At 39.2% G+C, this 15,000-nt stretch overlaps 2 protein-coding genes across 3 annotated transcripts in view; one reads left to right on the top strand and one right to left on the bottom strand.

Annotated features, from left to right (window-relative positions):
* The window catches only part of LOC137992973 (spindle and kinetochore-associated protein 1-like), an 11,190-nt gene extending 7,056 nt beyond the window's left edge, over positions 1–4,134 (top strand). The window contains exons 6-7 of the mRNA XM_068838607.1: positions 77–110; positions 1,001–4,134. Of these exons, the coding sequence (XP_068694708.1) occupies positions 77–110; positions 1,001–1,152 (186 nt within the window). The 3' untranslated portion in view covers positions 1,153–4,134. The remainder of the gene's footprint in view (positions 1–76; positions 111–1,000) is intronic.
* A 981-nt stretch (positions 4,135–5,115) lies between these two features.
* LOC137992972 (anoctamin-8-like) overlaps positions 5,116–15,000 on the bottom strand; it is a 20,046-nt gene continuing 10,161 nt past the window's right edge. For both annotated transcript variants that reach the window (XM_068838605.1, XM_068838606.1), the window contains exons 5-14: positions 14,976–15,000; positions 14,384–14,673; positions 13,451–13,730; positions 12,490–12,545; positions 12,240–12,314; positions 11,230–11,487; positions 10,481–10,672; positions 9,553–9,684; positions 8,847–8,957; positions 5,116–8,771 (exon numbers count right to left, since the gene is read on the bottom strand). The exon at positions 14,976–15,000 is cut by the window's right edge and continues 92 nt beyond it. In XM_068838605.1, coding sequence (XP_068694706.1) covers positions 8,709–8,771; positions 8,847–8,957; positions 9,553–9,684; positions 10,481–10,672; positions 11,230–11,487; positions 12,240–12,314; positions 12,490–12,545; positions 13,451–13,730; positions 14,384–14,673; positions 14,976–15,000 — 1,482 coding nt within the window. In that variant the 3' untranslated portion in view covers positions 5,116–8,708. The remainder of the gene's footprint in view (positions 8,772–8,846; positions 8,958–9,552; positions 9,685–10,480; positions 10,673–11,229; positions 11,488–12,239; positions 12,315–12,489; positions 12,546–13,450; positions 13,731–14,383; positions 14,674–14,975) is intronic.

Genomic DNA, 15,000 nt, shown 5'->3' on the forward strand with positions numbered 1-15,000 from the left:
AAACCAGTACTATTATTATATCACTTTTCCTCGTCCTTTCTTATTGTTTCTGAGTTAATACTGTTTTGATCCTCAGGCTTTCAAGGAAGCTGAAACGCCAGAAACGGAAGGTAAGTGCTCTTGAGTAACAATTAAGACTGTAATTAAAGAGCTGAAAGAATTGGTGATGGAAACAAATATACTAAAAAACACGGAGATTAACCGTTGTCTCACGATTTTCAACGTTTCCGTTAAAATATGACCGTTGATCGCGTGAAAGAAACGCTCCTCAGAGCGTCCTAGCGATAGCGACCTTTCCGCGTACATAACTGCAGGATCTACTCTTGTGTCAAGCTACATTCTTTTTATTTAAACCCTCTTCCCGTAATCTCACTTTTCTATATGGTTTGAAAGAAACTGGCCACAATTCTCATCCTTGACCGAGCGATGAAGGGAAGAGGACCTATGCCGTCACAAACTATATGGATTCGAGGAGGAGTTCACCTCGCCATTTTTCCTCGTGCTTGTCTTCTTTCTCCTTGCGCTCGACTAACTTAACGGCGAAAGAGAGACTGCTTCTCGTAGTCTGCAAACTACTTAGTCTGTCGTAGATCAAATTTGCTCTGGTTTTCCACTTTTTGGGCGCCTCTAAAACAGCAACTTGAAAGGAGACAGCTTAGCAAAAAAAATGAATTTTGGACAAATTTAGAGAATGAATTTAGGAGAAGGAACAAGGAGAAAAACGCTGTTGCATTAAACCTCGAAATGACCGCCGCGTGATTACTGAAGGTAGAAATAGCTAAAATGAATGAATGTGGACAGAAAAAAAATTCAGTTCTCCTGGTTAACCGCTACGGATGTATTTGGTTTTTGGTTTTCCTTCTCATTGGTTGATAAACTGGCGCTAGAATTTTAAACCAATCACTAAGGGTAGTAATTGCAATCGTAATCGCGTACTTACTTTCGAAAGTCATTTGAAAACTGCTCTAATGCAGCATTGTCCCGCTTTTCAAATAAACAGGGGAATATTTCTTCATTGATGACGATCTGAAGACTTATTCACAACTGAAGATGGATGCCACAGGGAGGGCAATACTCACAATGTTACGACACTGCGGTCGACTCGGAGAAGTACGAGGGAAGAAACTGCTAAGATACGTGCTTAAGCAATAATTGAACTAACCCTAACTGAACTGTGTTTTCTCTTGTGCCTGTGGTTTATTGACTGTAAGTAGCATCGTTTGATTCCTTCGAAGAGGTGAGCCTCTTTGAATTAAGGTTACCATTTCTGTACCGTACAAACCGCAAAACATGTGTTGGTCCAGAAGTAAGTAGTAGATTGTGTCGAGGCAAAGTGGGTTTTAAAGCAGTTTTGTGCAGCACTACACTCAGGAAAGAGGACCCTTTTAAAGTACGTTTAGGTTTAATGCGGTTTACATATTGCAGTAGAGTATGTGGAACAGTGGTTCTACGGCTGGTGGATCATGGTGGATCCACGATCCACCATGAACGTGACTTTATAGGTACGAATAGGTAATTTGGCTCCATGAGGTTGTACAGCAGCAAGGCGCTGTTTTGAGGGTGGAATAATGTCATGCATGGGTTTGCAGTGTGTCTTGAAAGTTACGTATGAACAGACTCAGACAAGTCGGGAATATTTAATAATCCGAACGTGAACATCACAATTGTTAAAACGTGTTTGATCTAACTCAGATCAAACTCTGTGATGGTGGGTTCGTACACAAAACGAAAAACAAGCAATAACACACACGCCCTTCCCACAATTGCGCAACGCACAAGCATGAAACTTATAAACGAAAATAATTAAAGATTTTAATTTAGGAGAGGGAAAAAAAATTGTACATCCTAATATTATCGGAAAAAAAGAAAAACCTACACTTGCTTAATATTACAGACTAATTAGGGTACTTAAAACTAACTCCACTTAAATAATTGTCTATTCCCTTACAAAACTGAACGATAATACTAATTATACTAATTACTTTACTCTAATGTTTACAGTCAAACAGTTCAGTCCTGTGCCAAACTAGTAGCAAAACCTTCGACAAGTTCTTTCCCACCTCGGCGCTTCCTTCTCTTCCGGCAATCAATTTCTTCTTTCACACTTTACTGCAGCCGCGTCACTTTCTTCGAGTTTTCTCTTCTTTTTGCTTATCTCAAGCTTCAATTCTTTGAAGTATTTTCCTCACTCGCCGCCACTGACAAAGGGGTTTTGTCATTGATTCTTCTATATTTGTTTCCGCTAATGGCTCTTAGCAGTGCTCTCCGTTCTTTTTCCTTTTTGCCCTCAGGCTTTCGCTCTTCAACTCTTTGCTTTCCTGTACGTCAACAAACCTTGCGCCACTTCCACAACAAACCAACGCCCACGACTTTTTACATCTATATATAGTTAACTAATTCATTCAAATTACGACTACAAGCAATGACTACATTACAACACTTAGAAATTCTATAACACTAAATCGGATAATGCATAATACACTAGGGAATCGTACAATTGGTAATTAACACTCGCACTAACGAACAAGACGAGTGGCTAAAACTATCTACAAACTGGTGACACAAAAAAAATAATTACGTGACAAACTCCACAAGCAAAGACCTATGGTACACAAATACGTAAAAATCACGTGGATACAAGCTGCTGAGCAAGCGTGGAAAGCATGCACGCGCCAAACATGTGTGATACGGCTGGCCAATCAAACGAACGAAAGTACGCCCATCACATACGAGAACGAAAGAAATGTCGATGGCCTTCAAATTGTATCAAACACGATAAAACACCACCAAACAAGGTGGCAAAAAGGTAAAATGTTTGGTCACCAAACAAGGTTTGATGTTGTTTGGTCGCCAAACATTTCCCGTTTGTCCAGGCCCTTAAAGTCCCTAGTGTCCGGAACAAACCCGTCGCAACTGATTGCACACATGATTATGTAATTGGGCGCCAAGTACTTTATTTGCATAGATATTTCATCAAGCGTAACTTTAAAAGGTAGACAACAAGCCTTTTATTTCAAGCAATACCAGTGAAGTTTGTCACACAACTATAGTTCTAGTTCCAATGCTATAGGGAAGATATCGTTGACACCTCATTGGCTGTCGAAACAAAGTGTCTTTTGTACTTGTGGTTGGTACATTTGAATAACAAAAGCAATATTTTTATCTTCCTATACATGTTCTCGCAGACGGTGTATACATTCTCTTTTCGCTGTCTCGCAATTGATTGCACCGAGAGAAAGAGTCCAAATTGGATATAGACTGCTCGCGCTCCCTTCTAAGTCAGTCGAACCACCCGCTTTAGTCACGCAAGCGAGCCGAGGGAAGAATGGTGATAGAGCGAGATGTAGGGTCCTCTTACGTCACAACAGCATCTAGTTTCAACCAATCAAGAGCAATCATGTAAAGATCGAGGCGAACCTTCGAAGAGTGTGGATCAAATAGAAGCAGCTCGTAGGGTGGCTTTCGTGTGTGATATTTGTGAGAAACGGTTCTCCCACTTGACAAACTTGGCACGGCACAAGAAGGCGCTTCATGATGGCAGGCCTTTTACTTGTCAGCGCTGTGGGAATTCGTATAACCGAAAAGATGCTTTGAGGAGGCATATGAAAAAACACTCTCAAGAGAAGACTCACCAATGCAAGTATTGCTCCCGCAAGTTTTATCGCCGCGATACGTGTTTGGAACACGAAAAACTGTGCGTCAATGATCAAAAAATAGTTTTCTTTTTTCTTCAAATTTTGAAAGCGTGTTCGCTTAAGCTTTGCTTTTTGTCCAAAGGCTGTTTATTTTGAGTGTAAGGTTCAAAACTGACCGATTGGACCTCAGAGAGTTGGATGTGGGGCAAAATGACGTCATTTACTCACTAGCTTAAAATTTCAGCGAGTAAACGTGTAAAAATCGGGAAGCCCGAAACCCCCGTGCTGCATATTAATTCAGCCGCGTACACACGTATTGCATTCTTGAACCAGTGAGTCTTTGACGTCATTTTCTCCTTGACTCAGCTCTCTCAAGATTTTAAAGTTAGTAATGGCGGACCAATAAATAACAAAATTCCAGTTAAAACAAACAGGTGCTTTTTTTAAATCAGAACTTAAAACTTGGGTCACTTAGTGTTTAGTTAACATAGTTTTGAAATCCAAAAAAAAAAAGAAGAATTCTTTTTTTGGTCGTAGTAGAACTTTAAGAAGGAATAATGGATGATATTGCTTGAAACAAAAGGGTTGTTGTCTGCCTTTTAAAGTTGCGCTTGATGAAATATCTATGCAAATAAAGTACTTGGCGCCCTATTACATAATCACTTGTTCAATCAATTGTGACGGGTTTGTTTCGGACACTTTATCCAATCATAATGCGGGACTATGTATGCAATGAATTTTGACGTTCTCGTTCGGATTATGAAATATTCACGACTTTTCTGAGTCTGTTCATACGTAGCTTTCAAGACACACTACAAACCCATGACATCATTACACCCTCAAAACAGCGCTTCCTTGTGGTACAACCTTATACATCCAAATTACCTATTTGTACCTCTAACGTTACGCTTATGAATCGCTTATGGATCCACGATCCACCATGATCCACCAGCCGTAGAACCGCAATTCCATATACTACTCATTGCAAATGCCTCCTTCGCCAATATTTGAATATTGGAACACTGGTGTTTAAATGAACACGATAACAATGTTTATGTTCATTATTATGTTAGCTAGTTGCTCATGAAGTGTGTTTTTTTGCATCTTCATTTGTTAGCTTTGATTGCTCAGAAAGAGGTCTTGTAAAATGTGATTTTTCGTGCAAAACATTGCGAGTTTAGTCAATCTTCAACACAGTTCTCTTTTGGGGAACAGACTACACTAAATTGTATCCCTTGTTTTGCACCAATCCCGACATTCGCTGTAATAGTTGCGTTTTCAGGCCGTCAGAACTACGATCCAATCGCTGATTACTTGTTCACACTGAATTATGTTTCTCGTGCTTTGAATTGGAGGCCGAGTGGGGCTGGGGCTAAGGGTTTGTTGTTCTGGACATGCGCATTTTGAAACTGACTTTCGAGCTTTGAACTAAAAGTCTCTGTCACTCGAAGCCACTGACGAAATTTAATAGTGTTCACTCTCCCAAAAATCTCAAATTTATTGTTTTCTTACAAGAAAAGGTGGTACAACTTCTGATGAGAAAATCTTAGATTTTAAAACTTAGATTAAAAAGATACACTGCAATTCTCAAGGTGTAACCAATAAAACTGAAATTGGAAAAGTGTGCAAAGTTCAAACAAGTAGATAAATTACTGTCCTCGTATCGTTAACAAGATAATTTTTTCCCCCTTCATTCGTTTATAAACATATGTAATATCTTTGTCCCAATTCTTATATCTGCAATATTGTCGAGTTTATTTTCGTAGTTTTAAAACTGGAAGATTTGTCTTTGCGCATTTGTGATGCTTGTGTATTCCAATAAGTCGAAATAAAAGAGGGGAATTGTTTTCGTTTGATCCAGTTGTTGGTATGTTTACTTTCATCGTCGTCTCGTTGCAGTTATGTATGTGTACGTCCCTACCCCTCCTGCCTTGTTTACGGTGTCGTAAGTTTTTTTTAACTTTAATCGCGCATTTCATTGCTTCAGTTGAATGGCACTTAAAGTTACGTTACTGTTAAAAATATTTGCTAGGCTTTTGTCCCTTCTTTTTGGTAATATTTTACCGTTTGCCGGTGTGGATATGTCTTACCCTTCCGTGCGTAAATGACGTCGATTGCGATCACAAAAACTGCGTTAACCCTATATAAAGGAACTTACTTAAAAGAGGGTGGTGTTTTTTAGCTTGGTTTTGTTTTGTTCAGGTTATCTTAGAAATTTGCCGTTTACGTTTCAGTATTGTGAATTTTTAGTGAGGAAAGAAAGGTTTTGTTTTACTTTTGCTGAATATTGCTGAATTGCTTTAGCTATCATGCCTTGGCATTTCGTTCAATTTCTTTCGTCCTTTTTTTACTTTAAAAGAGTCGTAAGTAGAACCTGGTCCTCACCAGCCACCCAAGCACCGAAAAGGAGACCAGATGGGTGGGCTCGGGAAGCCTGATGTTTCGTAAGATATTAGGGAGCTTTAAGAACACCTGCGGAAGCGGACGGCAACCGCAATTGAGCTGTTTTCCCTTTTAATTTATCTTCACGCAGCCACATTTATATTTCTAAGTATCTTTAAGGGCTATCTTTTTGGGAGACACTACTTTCCTCGCATGCGAAATGTGTTCCCTTCCAGTTGTTAAGTTCCCTATTGGGCAAAAGGACCTTTTTTGCCCCGAAATGGAGGCCGGCTTTGTGTGCTTGGGCATATGCCCAAGGAACATACGCAGACGCATTATTTAGTGTCTTTTGTCCTTAAAAAAGGTGCAAATGATGAGTACTTAACTGCGTATGTTTCTTATGACTCTAATGAGGACAATGTCTTTAATATGGACCACGTGGGTTATCAATTAGCTCTAGTTCTGCCACATTTGGCTTTGAGATTTTTGTTTTAACTTGTTGACAATTCATGTGCATATTGTTTACTATCTTAATTGTGTAGTCAAAAGATCAGCCTTCTCAGTTGAGGTTTGTAAGTGTATTTTGTGATGTTGTAATCGCATCAAACATCATCACCGATTCGGTTGTTTATCTTCTTTTCATTTGCTCTTGTCTTTTTTAGCCGTGTGCTCGTACGCTTTCCTGGGTGATGTCATGTTTTGTTGGCCTCTGTTAACGATATTTTTAAACTACGTCTCTCTCTCAGTAATGCGTCCGTTTTTGAAACGCCGTTCATTCATTGGGCGTTTTTTGTTCGTCAAAGCATAACATTTGATCATTCGGCTCTTTTCGCCGTGAATTCGTTTTAATATACATCAAGCCGTACAATCAGTCTTTTGAAAGTCTCAAATTTGTTTGTCGGTTTGTACCTGTACAATTGTCTCACTCTCCTTTTTGTCGGTCTATTCAAATCGTTTTCTTCGTACTTCGAATCACTGACACACGTCTTATAATTTAGCTGTGCCCTCACCCTTCTTCCCATTTCGCGCTTGTTTCACCACTCCTTGTTATCGTTGTTTTCATTTCTTGCCCTTCCTCTTCACCGCTCGTTTCTTTAATATGCAAAACCCACACTGTACGTATTTATACACTTAGTAATCTCTACTCAGTCAGAGATTCCAACCGTGTCAACTAAAGAAAAAGGGAGGTTAGGAGCGGCGTAGCCGCGCCCAAAAGCGCCGCAGGCAATCTTCGCCGAAAACGGAGGGGTTTCCGGCCAAAACGGGAGGGTTGGAATCTCTGCTCAATGTTGATTCTAAGGTTTTCGTTGGCTAGATTCAAGATCAATTAATTTGACTGTTAGATGTTATTATCTTGCTTGAATGCTGACTTGTAAGGTGTGTTATTAATTTATTGGTCAGTATTAGAGGAAGACACTCAAATACGGTTAATTTTGTGCTATTTTGATTATTCGAAGTAGTTGAATTAGGTTGATTGGTGTTAAGCACTAGTGTATGTAATGATTTTAATTATCTTTTTTTTTTGTTAAGGAGAGTAACCCTTTTTCGCTATATTCAGTTTGATTTCGAGAATTTAATTAATGACAGTGTTTAAAGACTCCAATTAATCAGTATTGCTACGTTAGTAGTTTAGTGCTCATGAAAACCCATATTAAGTGCTTATATGTTAATGTACTTTTTTTATAAAGCCTAATTCCAGTATTCCAGTTCTTAGTATTTACCTATACACTACAGTTAGTTTTAACATTTGAAATGTTCGAAGAACTTAATTTAATTTTAGAAGTGAAGTCGGTCAGATTTCTTAATTCTTGTAAAAATAACATAGATGGGATTGTTATTATTATTGTTAAAATATCTAACAAATGTCTCGGTTAGCAGCCCTGTATTTTAAAAATCCTAAAAAACACCCCTGTTCACACATTTTTCTTGTATAAATCACTCATTCCAATTCAATTGAAAAACTAACTAGTGCTAAAAGATTTTAAAAAAAAGAAAATTATTCGTCTGGTGTCTCATCTTTCTTTAGAGGTTTGTATCATAAGTTAACGATCTTATTTCAGTTTGGCCACTATATTTACCTAACTTGTCTATCCCTGCAATCGGTGGAAAATTCCTTTTGAAAGCATTAATTTGCGGTCCTCCCCGCCTCGCGTTTTTCAAAACAAACACTAGCAATCTCTGTTCATTCTGTCGTCGGTCTCTGTCGCTTGAGTCGTTTGTAGCTCAGTTTGTCAATATTTCTTGCCAATCATTCGCGTACATCTCTGTAGTAGAACTCGATTCTATCCAGACGACCGTCCATAAGGGTTTACATATAGTCGTCTCATGCAGGTCGTAGGACAATTTCAGTTCGAAAAACGACAGAGATGACCATGTGAAAACCATTTCGTTTTCCCTAAAATTAAGCGAACCTTACTCTAACCCGTGTATTTCTTTCCTTATTCCAACCTGTGTCTCTCTTTTTTTTATCTCCGTTATTGTTTTTGTGTTTATAGGATGGTCGCAGACAATGCGAAAGAACTGAATATCCCAAACCAACTTAAGACCCTAAGAATACTATTTCCTAAAGTTTACTTTCTGGACCCTGATAGATCGACTATGTTAAAATTTAAAGAAAACGACACAATCATTAGAGAATGCGTGTTTTTTGCCAGGCCACTTATCGCAGCTCTTGTTTTCATCGTCCATCTTCTAAACGGGGGTGTGAGCTTTTCCTTGTGGATCCTTTGGAGACTTTGGAGTACTTGGAGCGCTCTGGAACATAAGATTTACTATTAGTCTGCTTTTCCTAAGGAGTGTATACATGTAGGGTCAAAATTGATGATTTACCTTCAAAGCTCCCCTCCTTTGAAATTCCATTTTAGCTATTTCTTGTTCCACCCATTCGGGTATGTCCGGAATAGCATACGCTACTGCGAACTTGATTCCAAGGACAAGATGCTAAAAAGAGAAGAGTCCAGCATAATGGTTGAAAATTAAAACCGTTTCAAAGTGCTTTAGCCAAATCATTGAAATTGAACGATTTACTAGCAATGGAAATGATCCACCATTTAATCGACCAATCTATACCGCGATATAGTGGGAAAACGAATTCAGGGTGTACTGTGTAGGTGATGCCAGGCGTGTACTTCTTTGTTGGACCTTAATCTTAATTCGCTTTACTTGTTTTAAATCTAGTTGTATCACTGTTCTTAAGCCGTTTGTTGATTGTTTAGGAAAAAGTACCGTTCTTTTGTTACTTTTGTTAAGTAAGGCGTTTCCCGGGAGTTTTTAGGTATCGCTTACGATCATGGGAAGCAGCTCCCGTAACTTACGTGGTGTCTGAAAACGAGGTTTCAAGTGAACACTAAAACTGTATAAGCCCAAGCATTCCATGTTGTTTTGGAAACCTCATGGAAAAGACCGATTGTTCAGAAGAGTATCGAAGCGTTTTCAATCTGTGCAATTCACTAATTTTGTCACAGATCACATTGGACTGTTCCTCTCATCCTTTTTATTTTTGATCAAGAATTTTTTCAGTATGAAGTCGCCTTACCTCCAATACGACAATGAGAATGATTCTTTCAGTAACTGACATGTTTGGGAACATCCGCTGGACTGAGCCTCCCATACCAAGGAGAGCGAGGTTCACCATCACTGCGACTACGCCCATGACTTCCATTGCATCCTATCGAAAAGAAAACAGTGGAGTGGGTCTACGGTACAGTCAGTGTTTTAAACGTTTAGCTCGAACTAGAAACTGGAACAGGCACCTGCTGTCAAATGACCAATGAGTTGAAATTTACTTTTGTTTACTAATCAAGAAAGACAAGGATGTTTGGAATTCTTATTACTGGGTTGGATGTAGAACTGAAATTAAACCAGTATGAAAAGAAAATCATACCTTGAAAATTTAGCTTGAACAAATTGGAAGCTGTTGGGCATGGAGACTAAATGCAGTGGAAAAATTGTAAATTTGCAATTTTCACTATCGGATGTTGAGCTTCACTCATTTGCTAGGCAAAACTTGGATAAATTACGAAAAAGCGTTAAAGAGTTTTAATTAAACCTTTACAGGTCCGTTACCTAGTTATTGAATAGGTGTATATTTTTCAAGTACACGTATTTGCCCACTGCAAATATCCTACAACTAACGTTGAAACTTTGAAACCTGAGTGAAGGTTCCAGCGCGTGGCAAATTAAATAGCCTCACTATCGGATGTATTTGATTAATGGTCGTGTTCTCTCAGAGGCCCTTCCCGCTAATCCAGCCCGATCGCATGCTAGCAGTGAAAGACTTGCTTTTTACCATCAGTGTGTGCGTGTGCGTTCTTTAACGTCACTTAGTGTTGATAAGGAACTTGAAAGGTATAACCATTTCCATATCTAAATAGAAAGGCAGGCCTTCTCTTCAACTATTTTTTATCAAGACCCTGGGAGATGATCCAATGCGATAGCCGGATTTATCAAGATGGTTCGTTTACCTGCCAGGTTCCAATGTTTTCAACTCTTTCACCGAATGGTCTTCGAAGGTTGGTGCATAGCTTAAAGGCGTCGCTTCTGATCTCGATGATGTTATTCAGCAGAGCACACAAGGCGGCAAGGGGGAAAGCAGACGAGAAGAGAACCACGTAACCAAATTGAATGAACATTTCCAGATAATCCTCAAAAGTATCCTGTGGAAAACAAAATCGAGGTTCAAATCGACAACTTCTCACTCCTGTCATAATTGTTTTCAATACCAGCTTCATTAACATCACTGTACCATCGTAGCCATTTGGTTACATTATCATCGTTAACCAGAATGGACATCGTCATAGTCGTAGTTCGACTGCACACCATGCGTGGTATAGACATTACAATATATCCCCTTGTCATCTATTCCGGTTTGGTAAGGGTGGACTGAGGAGGGCCAGGGACACTTTGTGACATTAGGCTTAGGACTAGCAACGATATACACCTCTTTCAAAAAATGGTGGCCAAATAAAATATTATTTTTTGTGAATGCCAATCAGCCTTCCTAACCTTGCTACGACGAGCAAGTTTCAAAAGAACTTTTGTTTCAAAATAAGGTAGTGCTTCTAATTAACCTAAAGACAAAAGAAAGTAAAGTGGTCGCCATTTATAAAAGTGGTCTATCGGACATCTGTTCTTGTCAATACCATCATCATCCGTCTGTGATAACTTTGCAAGCATCAGAGCGGTGGAGGTATTTCTAGAGTTTTTGCTTTACCTCATATTCTGCCATAGTACTTTCTATCTCTGCCTGGTTCATAAGTGGTGTATCCAGTTCTTTGGGCTTATCTGATTTCTCCTTTCCACCAGTGCCGGCTGCCTTGTCTTTTCCTTCTTCTTTCTCGTCTAATTCCTTCTTTGCTTTTGCGTCCTGCTTCTTCAGTTTCCACTCCTTCACTTTTTGTTTGACGAAGGGAACTAAGGCTTCTTTGACGTTTCCCACAACTTGTTTGGTGATCAGAAGTGCAGCAAGTTGCTGTAAACCATTATTGAAATGGATTGATCTCGAGATCATGTCTAATAGAGCGGTTTTCAATTGAGTGTCGAAAACAATTAGCGAATTGCTTTGGTTTTGCATTACTTCACTCAGTGATTGGTTCAATGTTCTCCCACCATTTTTTCAACCAATCAGAAGTGAAACCAAAACCAGTCGTGGCTTGCGCGTGCACATTTTCCCGCGCTTTGTGTCGGCCACGTGTAATTATTTCGAGTCTTGATTGGTTTACTGGATTGTCTCCGTCCTTTTTGATTGACCAAAGTAATTACTTTGGTTTTGGTTTTACGACACTCGATTGAAACTAAGCAAGTATTCTTATGACAGAAATTTAACAATGACAGACGCATTTGGTTTCTGTTTTTTTTTTTACCCACCCTTAGTTCCTGTTCGACTTGAGTCTGATTTCAAAGCTTTATCGAGTTTTTTCATTGGAACACAATGACATGAGCGCAACAAATTGAACCTACTCCCAACTGAGTGGCTTCAGAGCTCAGTTGGTAGAGCATCGCACCGGCATCGCAGAGGTCATGGCCTCAAATCCCGCCGGTTGAAGCCGCCTGAATTTTTCAGCTGTCTATGAGAGATAATTGCTTAAATTGTCCAGATAAGTGCGAGGATCACTTCTCCCTTTTCGTTTAAACAGTTTTCTGTTGTGTTTACTATTATAGCGTTCTTTCATACTGTTTATCACTTGCGCGTATCGCGCAATTTGCACTGAATGCACGACTTACGTTTTTAAGCCTGTTCATGTCCTGTATGTAGAAGGCGATGTAAAACAGCGCAAGGAAGGCATTAAAGAATTGGAACTGCAATCAAATGATCAAGAAATAGTAACTGATGCATCGCGGTAAAATAAGCTGTGAATATGTTTCTACTCCAATTTAACACTTACCCATCTATCTACCTATCTACCTACCTACGTACCTACCTATCTGCCTGCCTGCCTGCCTGCCTACCTACCATACCAAACAAAGTTCTTACCGAAACCAACTTGATAATCAAATGGTTTTCGTACGTCTCTTGAAGCCGATAGTTTTCTGTGAATGGCCAAAAAAGGAAAAAGAACAGATCGTCACTTCTCGGAATGGCAGTTATGAATATACCTTTGCAGATAATATTAGAGGTACTCAGTGATAGGGAATCCACAGGAACGGAGTTAAATGAAAGCTAGAATGTTCACAGTAAGTTAACTAATAATAGATAAACAACTTGAGTAGTTGCGGGGAACGAACAATTGCACTGTACTTGTAGCTCCACCAACTGAACTATCAAGCGATCTTTGATCAGATCAATGGCAAGTTCAAGGGATATCCCGTAACAGGACTATAAAATTATTTTGGAATACTGCCGGTGAAATCTTGTTTATTTCAACTGTGGAATGGACATGAAATGAAACTTCGAATTAAAGATTATCGCAGTCAAGATAAGTATAGGTAATCACATGATTTCAAATTTGGAATGAATGAGCACGGGTAATTTTTTTCAAAGACGAACAAAATTGCACGAGCCCGTAAGGCGAGTGCAATTTGCAGTCTTTGAAAAAAATTAGAAGTGCATATTTATTCCAAATTGCATGAGGAAAATCATGTGATTAGATATTAGTAATATACAAGAAAAAATTGGAGATGGTTAGACAGAAGAAACGCACGCAATCACGCAAAAATTGCATCACCTAGGGCTCGCATTTGATTGGCTATCTCTGACTTTCATTGCTCATTGACCAATGAGAATGCTTGCTTTATCACTTCTTTTTGCTCTGAATTACCTATTTTCTGTGTTTCTTGAAAGCTGCATTTTTTTAGCCAATCAGAATGGAGTAATTTTTCCATGTGTGTTATTAGTACCTCAGGCAGTTGCAAGAAAAACTGAAAACTTCCAGGGTTGCAAGTGGGATAGAAACCATGGAATTAACGAAAGTAATTTGAATAATTTTCTCCCTCACCTTTGTCATTTAAGTGATAAGCCACCTTCTTGTAATTGTCGTCCAAAAGGCCAATGGACACAGCTAAAGCAATTTTTGGAGCAAACTTGAGAGGCTTGGGTGGGTTTTCCATGCCATCCACCCACCTTTGAAACTCAAAACATAGCAGCATGGAAAGACAGACCACGCCCAATGACGTCAAGATGATCGGCAGTGATACGCAGTAGCGAAAGATGTTTCTTTTCCAGGAAGAATAGTGTGGCTCTATTCGCCCAGTGATTTCACTTGGTTTATATTCACCCTGTTAACCAATGGTTGTACATGGGGATTTATTTATTTATTGCACCACATGTTGAATTACTTGTACTGTTCTAAAACCGTCGTGAATTGGAAATCCACATCTGAAAAGACTGGTAAAAATGTCTTCTTTAAATTAAATGTAAATATGTTATCAAAGATTGTCAAAACCCTGGATGTGTACAAGAAAATAGACATTTTACTCGATTTCATGTTACTTTGTTTATCTTAACGTTCGTGTTACAAGAAACTTCTCATTCAAAACGTTAACTGAAAGGAAGATTTCCAGGTCAAGAGGTCCTATTATGTGATCAAGTTTGTTCCTTTTTAATGAAGACGAATTCGGCAGTCAAATATCAAAAGGCCGTTCCCAAGAATTAATTCATTATTCTGTCAATAATCTCAGACATCCGATACCACGTAGCTCTTTAAGACCTAATGTTCTTTAATCGGTGTAGGACGTGAGTCTACTGCATTCAAGATTGGGGGTCCATTGTTTTTGTTCCATATCCATTTGTGTTAATGTAATGGTTTATAAACAAACATCATGAGTGTCGTAATAGTCTCGTGCTTACCTTATCACACTAGTGGAAATGAAACAAAAGGCAAAGAAAACGGGAAACGACGCCCCTGGTGGACGCTATTCCCCATACTCACCCTGAATAGCGGTCTTGGCTCTTTCAAGACGTCAGACGGCATATCCATCGTTCCCCATTTGTACGCAAGCTCTGCGCTCTTTCGCTTCCATGCCTCCAAGAAGAGTGTAGCCCATACTATGTTGAATATGTTGAAGAAGAATATGCACCAGTCCCGCGCTATCTCGCTTTTGCTGGAAAGGATGAATGTGATGATGCCCAAGACTGCAGGCGCTACTAGCCATTTGGTGTACATACCAAGCCAGGCGAAATACATGGCAATTTTCACGCCGAAGTATTGACAAATGTCATCTGTAAATTTTAGCAAATCATGGTTTCAAAAAAGATTAAGACTTAAAGTAGTTAAAGGCGCGTCATAAAAACGAAACGTAAAGTACCTAAATAAGCGTCAAGAAATATTCCCATACCGTTTTCCTCAGCTTTTAACATCATTACTGCCCAGAAACGTCTCCCAGTAAACCTGCAGTCACGCGCGTTTTTGGAGGACTAAGCGCATTGGCTGGTATTAGAATGCATATAGTTTCCCGATGAGTTTCACTTCCGTGAAAACCGTGAAACACAGTGGTTGTGTGATCTGTCTTTAAGAGACTTACCTAACGGTTGTTTCTTGAAGAACGC

Source organism: Montipora foliosa, chromosome 2, assembly GCF_036669935.1.
Source record: "Montipora foliosa isolate CH-2021 chromosome 2, ASM3666993v2, whole genome shotgun sequence".
Taxonomy (NCBI): Eukaryota; Metazoa; Cnidaria; class Anthozoa; order Scleractinia; family Acroporidae; genus Montipora; species Montipora foliosa.